Source organism: Lotus japonicus, chromosome 3 (genome assembly GCF_012489685.1).
Source record: "Lotus japonicus ecotype B-129 chromosome 3, LjGifu_v1.2".
Classification (NCBI taxonomy): domain Eukaryota; kingdom Viridiplantae; phylum Streptophyta; class Magnoliopsida; order Fabales; family Fabaceae; genus Lotus; species Lotus japonicus.
The window spans coordinates 75096532-75114780 of record NC_080043.1 but is presented as its reverse complement, the minus strand read 5'-3'; the positions used below and the strand labels follow the sequence as shown (position 1 = coordinate 75114780).

At 35.4% G+C, this 18249-nt stretch overlaps 1 protein-coding gene and 1 pseudogene across 1 annotated transcript; one reads left to right on the top strand and one right to left on the bottom strand.

Annotated features, from left to right (window-relative positions):
• Nucleotides 1-4158: 4158 nt before the first annotated feature.
• LOC130744727 (uncharacterized) lies at nucleotides 4159-5794 on the bottom strand (annotated as a pseudogene).
• Nucleotides 5795-7814: 2020 nt separating this feature from the next.
• LOC130744726 (uncharacterized) lies at nucleotides 7815-9152 on the top strand. Its single transcript, XM_057596886.1, has 4 exons — nucleotides 7815-8594; nucleotides 8692-8738; nucleotides 8820-9048; nucleotides 9141-9152. The coding sequence occupies exons 1-4, from the start codon at nucleotides 7815-7817 to the stop codon at nucleotides 9150-9152; spliced, it is 1068 nt and encodes a 355-aa protein (XP_057452869.1).
• The last annotated feature ends 9097 nt before the right edge of the window (nucleotides 9153-18249 follow it).

The following is an 18249-nucleotide window of genomic DNA, read 5'->3' as shown; positions in this document are numbered from 1 at the left end:
GTTGGGAATCATGTTTAATGATTTTAGTGCTATGTGATTGATTGTTGAATATTTTGTTAAATTTACTAGTGTGTGTATGCATGGAGGATTTTGCTCGTGTTTGAGAAATAAATCAATTCAGAGGAGCTTTAGGAAATATATTTCATATGTTTCTCTCCTCACTTAATATCTCTCTTTCTCTCCAATTCCTACTTTTTCTATTGGGTTAAAAACTATAACCGTCCCTAAACTTTGAGCGAGTTTTGAAAACCGTCCCTCGCCGGAAAATTATCTGAAAACCATCCTCAGACTATTAAAAATAATTTGAACCCATCCCTCCGGCCACCATAGGTCCGGCCAACGTGCTTACGTGTGGGCTGAGATCCTACGTGTACTTCCACGTCAATTAATGAGTACCAGGTGGAAGCTTATGTATGCCACGTCAATAAATAAATACATATAACTTTTTTTTATTTCAAATAGATTATTACTGATTAAAAAATTAATCTCACAATCTCAATCACCAACACAATCACACAATCCTTATCTTCTGCATCATCCAGATTCACCAACACCAGCCAACACGTCCACCATTCTCTGCATCATCATCTCCAATCCTTTGCAAAGGAAAAGCCCACAATCACCACCATCCTCTACATCATCACCAACACCAGCCACGAACTCCACCACCCCCTCCATAAAAAACCATCTCCAAGTCCTCTTCTTTCATCTTCCAAAGCCAAAACCCAGAAACACAAGTTGTTTCTGATGCAGGAAGGTTCGATCTGGCCGTTTATCGGTTTATCGTCCAAAGAAGAGAAGAAGTATGTTTCGTTGCAGATCTGGGGTTGCAGAAATGGGTTTCATTGCAAATCTGACCGCTTGAACGTTAACCCATTTGAATCCTATTGGGTTTCTTTGAAGATTTGGGGCCGTTTATCCGTTTGAACCATCCAAGATCTCATAGATAAGGAACCACTTCTGATCGGAGCCACCCGTTTCACGATCTGGGTTCTGGGTTTTGGGGGTCGGGGTTGCGGTGAGTGGGGTTGCGGGTTGGGGCTTCTTGGTTCTCTGATCGGAGCCACCCGTTTCACGATCCAGAGGAGTGTATTTTGGTTTTTTCGATTCAAATCAAAGCTGTGAACTTTCCTTTTCTTCTGGGTTTGTTCTTAGTTTTTTTCTCTTCTTCTTCTTCTTCCTGTGAAGTTAGCTTTTTTGCTTGATTATCATTGGAAAGAATTGATTATGGGCTTTGATTTAAATATTCATGTAACCTGCTTTCATATACATAAGAAATAGAACTGAAAGTGTTTTAGAAAGAATCGATGGTCCACTCAATTTCTGGGTTGGTATGAAATATTAAATTCATGTGTTGTGTGTGTCTATGCTTTAAATTTGTGACCATAGCATGTAATTGGTTAATCGATTCTGATGAATTTAAGGAAAAAACCATTTTGTGTTTTTAGTTTTTAATTTTTTCTTGGGTTCTTCATTTTTCTCAATTTTTTGATATTTTATCTATGAGTAACATGAAGATGATGATGAAGAACATGAACATTCAATGTTTCTGGGCTATTTGTTAATTACTAGTTTTAGGGTTAGTGTGGTTGTTAGGGTTAATTTGGGGATTTAAGGTAAAATTAGGATATTAGGGTTAATTACTTAATTCAGTTAATTAGAGATTTTTTATTTTTTATTTTAAAAAAATACACATAGGACTCATTAATTGACGTGGAAGTACACGTAGGATCTCAGCCCACACGTAAGCACGCTGGCCGGACCTGTGGTGGCCGGAGGGATGGGTTCAAATTATTTTTAATAGTCTGAGGATGGTTTTCAGATAATTTTCCGGCGAGGGACGGTTTTCAAAACTCGCTCAAAGTTCAGGGACGGTTATAGTTTTTAACCCTTTTCTATTTAGGCTACAGAACCTAAAAGGAGTATTTTATTAAAACTTGAACGTGTAACATGTTTATATGTGCTTGTGTATGTCACGGGATTACGAAGCTCCTTACAATGTTGACGTTAAAGAAATTCTAGGAATCGCCTAGGATAACTGCTCGATGCTTGAGAAAACTCTTAAGTTGGTGAAGATAAAAGGTTGTTCGGGGAGTATGGGTAAACTATTGATTTCCTAACAAAAAGCAAGTTATCAAAGTAACAAAGAATGAAGAACTAGCACCAAAAAGAATGAAGAAGGTAATGGAGTTGTGGGAGTATTAGAATAGAGCTCAAAATAAGTTTTTGAAGGGCAAATCAGTCCAGCAGCCCAAAAGCAGGGGCAAAAACACTGACTTTATTTTCTTTCGTTCACTGCTCCATTGGAGATGGAGCAAGACTATTGACCAAAAAAAAAGAGATGGAGCAAGACTATATGGTATGTACATCATAAAATTGTGATGTTCAGCCAGAAAAATGGAGAGAAAAATTAAATACCATTTTATCCTATCATGTTGCTTTTCTAGTTTGTGGCACAGTCTCCACTGTTTGCTACTACTTGCTGTTCAATATTGGGTTCTAGGGCAATTTGATCTACTACTCCTAAAGAAATGCTGAGAGGGCCTTGTGATGTTCCGAAGAGTGTAGTAAATATCTGTCAATGGCATTCGTCACCAAAGTAGATGTAAGTAAAATGGCCTTCATATGGGGAGTTTATGTACTGCAGCTCCAGGTAGCACGCGATGCACAAAATCTTGGGGGAACCACTTTATCATCCATTCCCTGTTAACATTGCCCAGCGATGAGTCATTATTTTCAACCCAAACAAGTCATGCAGCCATGAAAATAGAATTAGAGCATGCAAATAAGTGTTAAACATGAACATAGGTGAACACAAGACAATAGACAAGTATTGTGAAAGACAAGTAAAAGATAATAGTATATAGGTAGCAAATTGCTGTAAATTGAAGATGAAATGGAAAATGAATTACCTATGATTTTTTGGGCAATTATAACCAATGGGTTGCAAAGTAAAAGGTTAATAAATATGTGTGGGTCAGTGGGTGTGCACTTATGTGCGTAAGAATGCATGCAGGAGCTACTGATTAGGAATGCATTTGGGTAAACAACTTAATTAAGCACTTGTGGCGGCAACAAGCGCTTATTCATAAGCTAATTTGATAAGCTTGATAAAATAACTCAAAGATAGGTACAAGCGCTGAAGAACTTATGAAAATAAGCTCAAAACTGCTCATGAGCTATATTCATAAGCTTACCCAAACACCGGCATAAGCATTTATGCTATAAGGTAAGCTAAAATGAACTCTTCCAGACACGGTTAAATATTATTGAATAATTGATAATAGGCTTCCATATAGAGGAGTTGGGGGGGATCAAAACATAGATGAACTCACTTGCCATATATGTATAGGACCAAGAAAGCCTGTATACTGCCTAGTTTCAGTGAAAATTGCCTTAAGCCAACTAGCACATTATTACTCTGTTTTCGCTTCTGCAGCTTGAGGTTTTTCAGGGTGAAACCCCAAATTTGAAACCTGCAAAGCAGATTCCTCCACAAAGGGTTTTGCAATTCGTTGCCTGGTTGATTCTTCCACATCCCTATGCCAGAATTCCTAATAGATTGGATCTTCCATCAGTGCTTTATCCTAAAAGGAGCATTAACATCTTCCATGAGGAGATGTACATCTAAAATATTTAAAACTCACGGCAGAGCATAAGCCCTCAGAACCAACTTTGCGAAACACAAACTTTACATTACACATAATTAGCTAGCTAGATTAGTGAGCTTGGGCTCTGTAATTTCGATGTATGTTTAAAATGTCCCATTGCTATCAATTTCGACAAAAGTTCAATAAAAAATTTGCTTTAAATTTTATATTTGAGTAGTGCCAGAGCAAAACTGAATCATATTTGAGCATGTGGTTGACCAAAACTATTAAAGAAACATGCCAAGAATTTCCTTCAGTTATAACCATCTATCTTCATTCTTCCATATATTCTTATCCGCAATCAGTTGTATTGTACCTCCTCTAATAATCCGTCTTACTACGGTATCGTTGACAGACTTGAAGGAGATATATATTAAAATGTAGAACAATAGAAGCTGTTTTTTTGGAATGGCAGTATCTCGATCAGTATAAGATGCAAACTTACTATAACTCACTTTAAACAATTTATTCAAGTATTTTAGATGAGAGAAAATAGCAAAAGGCCTAATTAAAATGTAATAGAGTACACTAAAACACAGGTACAAGATAGTTGTCATTTCAAAAGTGAATGAATGAGAGAGTCACTATGAAATCTCCAAACTTCATCAAGTTTAGTGGATCCATAAGTTGCATGGAAATGAAAAGAAAATGTACAGCACAATAAAAAAGACCTACTAATACTTGCAACTCTATCAGGAATGTATCTGAGTGCAGCCCAAGCATGCATGCTTCCACTTGAGTAACCAACAATCCAAAATTTATCCACACCAAGAGCATGTGCTAAAAATGCCATATCTGTTGCAGAAGATTCCAGATTTTGTTTGGGATGAGGATCACTCACTCTCACCAAAACCAGGAAGATCATATGTCAGCAACCTGATGCCGAACTTTCAAGCAGTGAATCTCTAAGTCCAGGAATTCCTAATTGCGTAGACAAAAGTAAAAACGTTAAGCTATGCCTCAACCACAGTGGACACAAAAACTTAAAACAAACAAGCAAAAGTTCACCCTTCAAAAAAAAAACCTGCAAGCCGAGAGGAAATAAAGCATGCAGAGCAATCATTTAAAATCTAGCTTTGTCAGCTGAAACACCTAGCTCTTCTTATGCCATGTACCTTCCATCCGAAAGCATTATGCGGCTAGCACTAGGAGGATGCACAAATACCTGCTTCACCGGCGGGGTAGATGTATCATCCTTGTAATTTACATATAAAACTGCAAATAAAACCACCATAGCATGTCAACCAGATATTAAGCAGGCCAAACATTTACACATATATCACTATAACTTCTAAGGCTATGCTTGGATATTCCCTGCTGGCACGAGTGTGAACAAACGTCAGCATGCACTTCAAGACAAATAGTGAGCGGAACTCATGTTACACTCAACCAGTATTCAAACACAAATTAAGAATGATAAAAAAAACACCAAAAGATACAATTTCAAGGATCCTAGCATAAATCAACCATATATCATGTCAACCAGATATTAAGCAGACCAAGCATGTACGCATATATCACTAACTTCTAAAGCTATGCTTGGATATCCATTGGCATGAGTGTAAACAAACGTCTGCACACACTACAAGACAAATAGTGAACTCTTATAAATTAAGACGAAGGTCACACATTGAGAATGATAAAAAAAAACAACAACAACTAAAGCTACAATTCAAGATATTATTCCAGAATCCCAAGCATAAAACAATGAGAGTAAGACTACATTGATCAAATCCTAACATCATGGGATGCAGATGTGGTACTCCTCTACTAACCCCTTAATTTGGCAGATCCTGAACTAGAATTGTCTGTTTTTGTTCTATCCTAAGCCCCCAAAAGAAAATGACGGACCAAGCATGAAGAGGGTCCTTATCCTCAGGCAAATACTCATTGAAGAAACTCAATTTAGCAAAGAGGTATATCTACAAAACTTTGAATAATGTCTTTTCAACACTTCTAAATAAAATGAGTGAAAATAAAATTGAAGAAAATGTGAAGTGGGTGAATGAATTAATACTCACTATAAAAATTCGCTCATTTTATGTCAGTCAACTCACTGGTTTAGTGACGGTTATAACTGACGAGTGTGAGCGACGAGAAAAGAAAGTTGATTCTACATGAGTCTTAACGTCGCTTAGAGCCATCGTTGATACATTTTTTAAAAAGCTGTTATTTTAACGTCAATGTCGGTAATAATCTGACGCCAGTCACAAAATTAATTGAATTTAAAATCTCTTATGAACTTAGCGGCGGTTGTAACCAACGCATGTCACAAAAAAATGCCACAAAATACTTTTTTCTTGGCCTCGCCCATTCTAACTAACGACAAGTTTAAATTTACTAACCGTTGCTAGTCTGCCGACACTTAACCACCGTATTTTTGTAGTGACTCTAAAATTTAACTGTGTTTGGTTTGATTTAAAACCTCTTACACGCTCATACGTTTGAAGAAAAAGTGGGGGAAAAAGTAGAAAAAGAGAAGTTGAGTAGAGGAAAACTAGTGAGAAAAATAGTAGATTTAGTAAGTTATTTAGTATGAAAGAAATAAAGGAGAAATAGAGAGAACTTAACGAGACACATTTCTCTTCTTGAATAGAGAAAGAAAGGACGAAGAAATAATTGATTTTTAAGTCGAATAACTTTTTCCTCTGACCATTAAATTGTTATTTGAATAAAGGAAATAAGACAAGAGGCATAAACGACAATTCTAAAAATTGATGAAAAATATACCCCAACTTATTTGCTCCATTTACGGAACTTATAAAAGATGTGGGTCGCATGTAAAGCTTACGTCTCTCCCAGCACCGACAACCGAACATGGGTATGGCTCTCTCCTCGTAAAATCTCTCACCTCTCATTATTTCTTCTCATATTTTACACAAAAAAATGAAGAGTTAAAAATGTATTGAGATGTGAAATCTCACATTCTGACGATGAAAAAATCAAAGGAAAAATAAAATTGTTTTACATTTTATTCCGATGAAACATCAATTGAGTTAGAGCTATCTCTCCCATACTTATACCTACTTGGTTTTCTAAATATTGATAAAAATTTATTCGGCAAATTTTATCTTTTTAAAATAAACACATGTCTTTTTTATTTTTTTAAATAAAGTAATAGAAATATTTTAAGAGATGATCCTCTCATGTTCAACTTTGGGGGAATTCTCTCTTGTAAATATCCATGGAATCATAAATATTTGATATATAAAAAAATACAAATTTTCAGGTTCAGCAAGCACAACATCATATAAAATCTCAATGAGAATATCCTCATTTGATCTACTTTCTCTTAATTGAACTAAAACAAATTAATTATTACCTTCAAATTTCACGTTTTGGAAAACATGATTGGCTTTCCAAAACATGTGTGTGGAATGAAAATGGAAACTTAAACATGTTTAAGGAGGATACATTGCATATATTAGCTAACTAGTACTTTTGATCCGGGGAATATTCATATTTGTTATCATGTAAAATTTGTGTTATTTTTTTGAAACGATAATTTATGAATTAAAAGAAAAAATTAATTTTAGATAAAGAAAAACAAAAATATAAAAGTTGGGAAAATTACACTCACCTCCCCTCAAGTTTACCCACATGACACGCACACCCCCTCTGTTTACCCTAAACGCTGTTCACTTCCGTTAAATCAGAAAAATAAGAAACTGAATATTTCTTCTGGTCTCGTTCACAACTAGGAGACTGTATCGTTTTTCTTCTTCTTCTTTGACACAATTTTTTTTTGTTGCAAAATACATCTCAGGTGAGTGATTAACGATGGAATCCAGGATGTGTGCATCTCGTGGTACATTTTGTTGGAAAAAAGGGAGGAACAAAGCCGTTATTAAATGTTGATTCTGATCGATACTCTTATCTTGATTTAGTTGATGATGTTGGCTGATGGATGCAAAGATGGAGATTCAACTTTCACCCTTTCTTTTTCTCATCTAGGTAGTCAGTCAAAATCCTCCATTAACACTGATTCTGACATTATTTCTTGACATGCTCAAGCTAAATGATAAATGTGCTTACATTACATTAATGTATATGCTACATCATTGAATTATGAGGATAATGAGTTTGGATCTTGTAACTCTGATATTATAAATCATGAGGCGTCTCAAGTAGTAATTAGTGAGTCTGATTGATGAAGAATGGAAAATGGGTGATGAACCCGAGCAAGATTTTTCTATACAAGAGGGGTTTGAGATTAAAAGGATAAAAAATGACAAGACTAGGGTAACTGCTAAATGTGCAGCAGATGGTTGCTCATGGCGCATCCATGCCTCTCCTACGCCCGATGGGAAGACATATAAGATTAAGACATATAATCTTTTGCATTCCTGCATAAGGACATCCAAGAACTCCAATGCCACATCCACTTGGATTGCAAACAAGTTAGAAAGCAAGTTAAAGGCTGACCCAAATATGAGTTATGCCAGTATGAAACAAGAATTGTTGGATAATTATGGCATAGAACCAAGCAATGTAGCTCAGCTTTATCGTGCAAGAAAAAGGGTGAGACAAGACTCCAAAGGGGTTCATGCACTTTCATATAATGACTTACCGGCTTGGGCTAACCTTGCTAAGGATACAAACCCTGGTTCCATAATTAAGCTAGAGTTGGAACCTAGGATCAATAAAAACCCTGAGTTTAAAAGGTTTTTTGTGTGCTTAGATGCGATGAAAAAGGGATTTGTGAGAGGTTGTAGGCCTTGGTTTGGCATTGATGGCTGCCACCTCAAAGGACCATATGGAGGAGTATTACTTTCAGCTATGGCAGTTGATGGAAACAAAGGCATGTTCCCCATTGCCTTTGCTATTGTTGAAATTGAATGTAAGGAGTCATGGATGTTTTTCTTATCATTGTTGAATGATGCATTGAGTTCTGTTCCTGAATGGAAAGATAGACAAGTGACAATCATGTCAGATATGCAAAAGGTTAGTATTGATTTCACATACTTTATTTCTTGATTGCGATTTCATTTATTGCTTACATAGCATACTTTATTGACTATTTGGTTTGTTTGTGTTATAGGGGTTGCGAAATTCAGTTGCAGAAAAATTTCCTAATGCCAAGCATAGGTAACTTTAAGACAAACACTTGCATGACAATAACTTACATGGTTGTTTAAATTTATTTAATTGTGTTTTTGTCATTTTTAGGTACTGTTGTAATCATTTGTTGAACAATTTTAAGCTGAAGTTTAAAACACTGCTTCTTAGCACACAATTCTGGGCTGTGGCAATGGCTTATAATGAGTTTATATATGGGAAAGCTATGGACAAACTCAGAAAACTCAATATTGAGGCTGCAAATTGGTTGTTAGATCCTGAAAGGCCTAAAAGCATGTGGGCAAGGCATACTATTGACCCTGATTGCAAATCTGATCATGTAACTAACAATATTTGTGAGGCCTTTAATAGCTGGTTGGGAGATGATAGAAAGAAGACAATTTTGTCTATGATTGAGTCTATTACTTGCAGATTGATGAGTAGATTTCAAAGGAGATATTAAAAAGGGTGTGGGTTTGAAAATATTGTGACACCTAGGATTAGAAAGGGTGACATTAAGATGCAAGATGGAAGATTTTGTATAGTCACATATGCAGGCAATGACGAGTTTCAAGTAAAAGATGGGTTCACCACTTTTGTAGTAAAACTGAGGACTAGAGAATGTGGTTGTAATTATTGGAGGCTATCTGGTTTACCATGCAAGCATGCATGTGCTTGTATTGCCTACAAGAGAGAAAATGTGGAGATGTTTTGTGATGAGGCTTACACTACTAGAATTTATTGCTTATCTTACACTGAGACTATACATCCCATGCCTAAACCGGATACCAACAATAGAGGTTGTTATGGGAAGATTGATCCTCCTGCATTGAAGAGGCTACCTGGAAGGCCAAGAATTAATAGAAAGAGAGGTGCGACCGAAGGTCCAGCTGGGTCTAATGCAAGAAGATCAAACACAATTAGGTGTGGAAATTGCAAGGAATTTGGACATAATATTGTAACATAAGTTTGTTCTATTATATACATTGAGCAATGGTAACTTTTCTTTTTCTTTTTCTTTGTATGTGTATAGAACCAACAAAGGATGAATGAGACACATGGAACTTCAAGTCAAGCAATGTCTTGTTCAAATCATGGTACTTTAGTTCAAACTCTTTTGAGCAGTCAAGATCCATCCAGTTCAAGCCAAGTGCTCATGAGCAGTCAAGTTTTTAGTGATAATATCAATTGACACATTTTAGGCTTGTAATGTCCTTTTTGTTTGGGTACATTTCATGTACATTTGATACAAGCTTAAGTCGGTTTTGATAATTGTAATTGACACTTTCTGGGCAAAGCTCTTGGAATGACTTCGGTTAAAATTTGTGCAAATTTGCAATTTGATGCAAGTTTAAATTGGTTTTAGTTTATGAAATATGCACATGCTGATATTCATAATCTAATTTACTGATCAACTTATTTAGCTTTTTTTTATTGATAACATGTGTAGTGATCAGCTCATAGCACATGCTGATATGGATTTTCATTGAATTTGGCAAGTAACAATAGGGATCATATCCTTATTGTGCTTAATTTCTCGGGTCAGACAAATAAACAAACACCTTGTGCTTAATTTATGAAATATGCACAAACAACCACATAGAATGGTTATCAAGCACAAAGATTTCATCCCGACTCAATACAAGCCTCGTGGGTAATCAATAAAAGCAAAATGATGCAAAAACTGAAATTTCTCGGAATTTTTTATGTTTGGGTGTGAACTGGAATTGTATACCTTGGCTGAGGCACATGGAAGCACCGCACCAGATACACGCTCTGCCTTTCTGCATCGTTTACGTGGCTCTTTGAATGGAAAAGGGAATAATGGAAGGAATCACTATGATTGTGTAATGGTGAACAAATGAAAAGAAGATCAAATACTCTCGTGAAGCACCGTTGCTGTTTTTTTTTTCTTGCCTGAAGTAACGTTGTTAAGTCACTGTTAGATGGAGGGGGTGTTTGTGTAGTGTGATTAATCTAATAAGGGTGGTTAGTGTATGTATAAATAATAGAAGGGCGGTGAGTGTTGTATTGACAAATCTCAGGGGAGGTGAATGTAATTTTTCCTTTTTCATTTCCCGTGATGAATATGTATACATGAATTATTGAAATAAATTAAGAAGTATTAAATTAACTCAATGAGTGCCGATCCCAGTTATAATAAGTGATTGTTTAAAACTCTATAATAAGTGATTGTTTAAAACTCTAGTTCAAGAGAACGAACCTCAGGAGTGACACTTTTGGGGAGACATTTTCCTTTCACCACATCCTAGTCGAAATTGCGATATCAATTTAATACACCAAATAAAAGTATTAAAATTATTCTGATAATAAGGCTCAATTACATAACATGTTTTTTAATTTTCTCCATGTAGCATATTTTCCTTCCTATGGTATATTATACACTCATATATTTAATCATTAAATATGTATTATTTTAAGATATATTTTACCCATAAAATTATTTAAATAAGAGTAAAAAGATAAAGAATCCTGGAAGATTATTTGTATTGTTAAAACATAATTATTTTGAAATTATTTGAAAAAAATTAAGAATACAGACCAATAAAAAAAACTAAAATTTTATCAGGGTATACTTTTCTTGTTTCCAACGAAGGAAAAAAAAGTATATTTTTTCATCAACCATCAAAATAATTTAACCCCTCTATACTTATAATTAACCACAAACTAACTTACCATCTATCCAACTAATTAACCACTTACAAAAAATGATATATAATTTCGTTAAGCTCTCAAGGTATAATAAAATCTCCCTTTCAATTTATAAAAAAAAAAAAAACTACTCTTAAATGATAAATTGTATCTTTGTCAATTCACCATGAATAACCCAATTAATATTGAATATAAGGGCATACATAATACATTGCAATGGTGGCCAGACAAATTAAGAAAGCTCAAACTTTCGGATGCAATAGCATGATGTTCATAGCATACCCTTAAATTAGGTATAGCGAGCAACACTTGGAAACATATCAAGATAGTTGAAGAAACAAATAAAGTCATTTACGACACTATTGTTGTCCTACTTATCATAATATTCCTTTTCTTCTTCCTCTTCCTTCTCTTCCCCCCTTTTCATCGTCTTCAATAGGAGTTTTACCCCCTGACATAGGCTTTTCCCTTACCCACTCTTGTCATCATAAACTGAAGCAAAACTTTATTGGTAGCATACAGTGCAAAAACACAAAAAATGCCATGAGTTGTTTCAAGTTTCTTTTCAGTTCATGTCTCATGCAATGAATAACAACAACAGAGGACACTCCCGCTGAACCATAAACAACAACAACAAAACATGCCCTGAAGATTTCACATTTACACCAAAATAGAATATAAAATCATGCACTCCTTCCCTTATTTTAACTAAAAACCAACACATAATGGCAGAGAGAGATTAATTGCCCGGTGAAGAGGAAGCGGAAGGCGAGCAGCAGTTATGCAAAGGAGGTAGACACGATGTAAATTCGATGAACCGGTCCAATTTGACCCGTAAGATGATTTAGTAAGAGAATTAAATAACATGGTAACGTACTGTTAAGTACATAGGTAACACGCCTTAACCTGAAAAAAATTACAAAAGTCGAGTGAAAATGTCACTTACCGGTTCATGGCGACTGAAAAGGAGAATGGGGAGCGACCACAAATGATGGAGAGTGACGGTGAGCAGCGGCGACGACAACGGCTATGGTGGTGAGTCGTTTGGAGAAGTGGTTGGCTGAAGAACAAGAAGAATAACCAAGATAGGGAAAGGAAGAAAAAGATCTAGTTTGTGTTAGTGAGAGTTTGGGAGGGATAGTGGGTGGCTTAGAGGAGAGAATTTGAAATGAAAGTGAGGTGATAGATGGTCTGGAGAAATTAATTTTTAAGGGTATTTAAGCCTTTTTCACATTTTTAGTGGTGAGATAACTAGATGTTGAGGTGGTGGTAATAGTATTTACTTATGCTGTTTCTCTGCACTACGACTACTTGTACCAGGTTTTTTTTGTCAAAGAAGGAACGGTGCGTTTAAGGACTCACAGTTACTCATTGGGCCGTTTTGCATAGGCCTGGGCACCGTTTATCTTGTAAACTTTTTTAATTGACCAGAATTTTTTTTTTCTTTTTGTCAATCATTTAAAACTCTTTTCAACCAAAAAATAAATAAATCATTTAAAATTATTTTAGTAATCAAAGTACACCCTTTCAGAGAAATAAAAGTACACCCTAGAAATCAAGTGAGTTTGTGAAATTGTTGAACATTTCGTCTCTTAAACAAATGGTTGCAGTTTCAAATCACAATTCTTGTGAATAGAAAAAAACTTAGAAATAAAAATAGGACTCAGGTTGTAAATAATAAAAATGGATGTATGAAAGTATTCTTCAAAGCATTTCTTCTATAGCCCAAATGCTTCATTCTTAATATGAAGGTTCATTAACTTTGATTTTAACTTTAACCGGTAGAAAATTCATGGTTTTACATGTGACAATTGATTTTAGATCTATAATCTATAAAAAAACACTCGAAATGGTTAGAACATAATATAAAATCATTAAAATGAACCTTACCCAACAGCTCAAGCTTTTGGGATAAGTGGTTATTTGACATGGTATCGAAGTCTTTATGACAAGAGGTTTAGAGTTCGATCTTTACTCCCCTTACTTTCTAATTAAAAAGTGAAATTTAATTAAGCACATGGTAAGTGGACTTATTCATTTATCCACGTTTGAAGTCCAGAAAGCTCTTGTGTGACGAGGGTGTTAGAATATGGTATAAAACCATTAAAGTGACCCTTACCCAACAGCTTAAGCTTTTGGGATAAGTAGTTATTTGGCAAAAATATCAACATAGAACATAACTAAAATATGGAAAAAAGTAAAAGATGTTCGCCCATTTTTTTATAGCTTAAAATCTACTTTTAATTTAAAATAGCTTTCTCACTATTTAAATTTAAGATAGTGGGTGATTGCATTGACACGATGGTGGAGGGCTCAGGTAGAAGTGATGTTGGAAGTCGATTGTATAGAGTGGCAAAGACAGGGGCAAAGGTGGTTGTTACCTGGCGAAGAGGTGGTGATGGTGGAGGTGGTGGCGATGGCGTTGGTGGAAGTTAGCGACGGTGGTAGTAGTGGAGGAGGTGGTGGAGGCAACAATGGAGATTATGACGGTGGCAGAAGGTGGTGACAATGGTTGTGAAGGTGGTGCTATAAAGACAATGTAAATAAGAGCACATTACAATTGTCTTGCGACAAATCTTGACACACTCTTTACAACATACTTTTTAAAAACTCCCTTCTAATTTTTTACTTAAAAAACTTTATTTTATATTTTTGTAAAAAAAAATAAGTAACCTATTTTTAAGAGTCTATTACAAACACCTAAAAAAAGAGTCTATTACAATTAAGGACCAAAAAAATAGTCTATTTACCTTTAGCTTAAAAGTAACTTCATAAAAAAAGGTTTTTAAGATTGGAAATCTCACTCTTCTGCACATAAACCCCCTCTCCCTTTTAGAAATCCTAGCTCTCCCTTGTTAGAAACCCAACCCTCTCAGAAGATGGCAATGGTGGGACGTGTTGGTAGGCTTTGGAAGATGAAGAAACACTGCACCTCTTTGTTCCGTGTGGACCCCTTCATTCCCCCTATCAATTCACAAGGTATGTCTAAATCGCTTTGATTGTGAGAAATGGAATGAATCGTTTGCTATGTAATGATCTATGTGGGTACTGTTTCATTTCATTTTGACAAGTACGTGCTATGATTTGCAATGAAATGATTTGATAATAAATGACCGTGAGAAATGGAATGAATCGTTTGCAATGTAAAGATCGATGTGGGTACTGTTTCATTTCATTTTGACATGTACGTGATATGATTTGATAATAACTGATTTGAAAAGACTGTTTCATTTCATTTTGACATGTACGTGATATGATTTGATAATGACTGATTTGATAATATTGTTTCATTGATTGCATTGCAGTGAAACAAATCAAATCACTGGACTTGCAGAAGAGGAAGTACCTCTATGGCAAATGGGGATCTGGATCCGTCATGGCAGCATCAATTTCAGATTGGTCCTCAACTAAACTTGCTGGCGAGGTACCTAATGTGCCAGTAGAAAATACATTGTTAGTTGTAAAATAGTTGTATTCACTGATCTGATTTTGTGCACATAACAGTACATAGATATGTATTAAGCAGGTAAATTAAGAGTATAATGGTACCCTTTACCTAATGTGCCAGTAGCAAATACATTGTTACCTGTATAATAGTTGTATTCACTGATCTGATTTTGTGCACATAGCAGTACATAGATTGTTAGCCAATTTATACACAGGAAATGTCTATTTACTGATATGTATTAAGCAGGTAAATCAAGAGTATAATGGTACCCTTCTTTACCTAATGTGCCAGTAGAAAATACACTGTTAGCTGTATAATAGTTGTATTCACTGATATGATTTTGTGCACATAACAGTACATAGATTGTCAGCCAATTTAAACACAGGAAATGTCTATTTACTGATATGTATTAAGCAGGTAAATCAAAAGTATAATGGTACCCTTCTTTACCTAATGTGCCAGTAGAAAATACATTGTTAGCTGTATAATAGTTGTATTCGCTGATATGATTTTGTGCACATAACAGTACATAGATTGTTAGCCAATTTATACACAGGTACTGTCTATTTACTGATATGTATTAAGCAGGTAAATCAAGAGTATAATGGTACCCTCATTATCTGTATAGGTTGTTAGCTGTGAAATAGTTTTATTTACTGATCTGATTTTTCTGCATATATTACAATATAGAGATTATTAGCCGATTTAAACAGTTAATGCTCACTAGAAAATTCTATTAACTTATCTGAATTAAGAAGGTACATCAAGAGTATAAAGGTACAGTTCTTTACCGCCATACGGATGCCAGCTATTTCCCCCCAAAAAAAGTAATGAAAAAAGTCAAACCTGTGTGGCAGGGATCATCAGAGATCCAAATGGATACTTTGTGCAGTCATTCTACCTTAAGCTGGGGGAAATGCCAAGGGGCAAAGGAGATATAATGGAAGCTGAAGGCATCACTGTAAATACTTGCCTTCAAAGATGTGTGGAACTGTGTAAGAAAAAACTGAAAGAAGTTGACATCATTCTCTTTTGTGATAACCAGAATCTGGTTTCACTAATTACAGGAAAAAATCCCAAAAAGGTCAAAATCTCTGTGATTTTTCCTCTACTTATGGAGATCCAAGAAAAAAAGCTGAAATTTAAATCCTTCAAGATTGAGGAAATTAGAGGAGAGGACAATGACATTGCTGATACCATGGCAAAAAAGGCTCGAAACCAAAATGCAGACATAGGACAATGTCTGATTTCAGACCTCCCACCAAATAATGAGATTAGGAAGAAGGTTGCTGCGGAACAAAAGAAGCCACCATTCAACCAACAGCCCTGAGAGTGAGGTTTTTTAATGAACTGAGGCTATAGGATACTATATTCTATTATGTTTTATCTGCGTACTGTAATAAAACAAAATAGAATATAGTATCCTATAGCCTCAGTTCATTAAAAAATCACACTCTCAGGGCTGTTGTACCCAAGTTCTTCAAAATATCAACATAAATTGCTGATTTTCTGACCACCTTGGGGTTTTTTCCTTTAATCAAAGACACAACATTTTGGTTGTCGCAATATGCAATGACATCAACCTCCTTTAATATCCTTTTAAACATGTATATGCATTCTTTCACACATTCATCAACTCCTTTGGCCTCATATAGCATTATATCGCCTCTACCTCTTTTCATTTTAGTCAGTTTCATGTAGTAGCCCCACAAAAAATTACCTCTAGCATCTCGTATGATGCCAGAAATGGTGGTTTGTTTCGACCAAGGAAAGCAGCTGACGTCTGAGTGCAAAAACAGTAGGTTGTTCCCCTCAATTACCTGCAAAACAATAACATAAGGTCACAACTCAGAATATAGTATCTAGTCTTCGTCTATTCTTAAAAAGTCATACTCAAAGCTCTACTTTAAATAGTCCTTTTTCTTTTTCCATAGCAAGTAAGCCCTTGATTTCCTTTGGTGGCTTGTAGACTTTAACAATTTTTCTAATCCTTACTTTTTCTTTTTGGGCCCATTTGGCTAGGGCATGAACACTCTTATTATTTTATCCACTAACTCGCCTAATCTCGAAGGATTTGAATTGGCTTGTTGTATCCAAGATCTTCAAAATATCAACATAAATTGCTGATTTTCTGACCACCTTGGGGATTTTTCCTTTAACCAAAGACAACATTTTGGTTGTCGCAATATGCAATGACATCAACCTCCTTTAATATCCTTTTAAACATGTATATATGCATTCTTTCACACATTCATCAACTCCTTTGGTCTCATATAGCATTATATCGCCTCTACCTCTTCATTTTAGTCAGTTTCATGTAGTAGCCCCACAAAAAATTACCTCTAGCATCCCGTATGATGCCAGCATTGGTGGTTTGTTTCGACCAAGGAAAGTAGTTGGCCTCTGAGTGCAAAAACAGTAGGTTGTTCCCCTCAATTACCTGCAAAACAATAACATAAGGTCACAACTCAGAATATAGTATCTAGTCTTCGTCTATTCTTAAAAAGTCATACTCAAAGCTCTACTTTGAATAGCCCTTTTTCTTTTTCCATAGCAAGTATGCCCTTGATTTCCTTTGGTGGCTTGTAGACTTTAACAAATTTTCTGATCCTTACTTTTTCTTTTTGGGCCCATCTGGCTAGGGCATAAGCACTCTTATTATTTTCTCCACTAATTCGCATAATCTCGAAGGATTTGAATTGGCTTGTTGTTCCCAAGATCTTCAAAATATCACCATAAATTGCTGATTTTCTGACCACCTTGGGGTTTTTTCCTTTAATCAAAGAGACATCATTTTGGTTGTCGCAATATGTAATGACATCAACCTCCTTTAATATCCTTTTAAACATGTCTTTGTATTCTTTCACACATTCATCAACTCCTTTGACCTCATATAGCATTATATCGCCTCTACCTCTTTTCATTTTACCCAATTTCATGTAGTATGAAGGTATGAAAAACGGTAGAAAGGGGGGGGGGTTTGAATAACGTTTTCAGAACAAAACTTCCACCTTAAAGATTTTGACAAATCTTTCGAGAACTTAAGTGCTAAAGATAAGAGATAGAAAAGCACACAAGGATTTTATCCTGGTTCACTTGATAAATCACTCAAGCTACTCCAGTCCACCCGTTAAGGTGATTTCTTCCTTCTTAGAATGAAGGCAATCCACTAATCAGGTAAGAGTTACAACTGCACTTGAAACCTACAAGTGACTAACAATTACACTGACTTAGCTCACACTAAGATTCACTCTCTTAGTCTTCTCTAGGATCCGATCAACCTTGATCTCCTAAAGGAACTAAACAAACTGTTTATCAAAGAATTGTTTACAAGAGATTTGCTTCTAAAAAGCTAATAGTAAACACAATGAATTTCAGATGAAAGAAAGCTTAGAATATTTTGAATATGTCTTGCGCGTA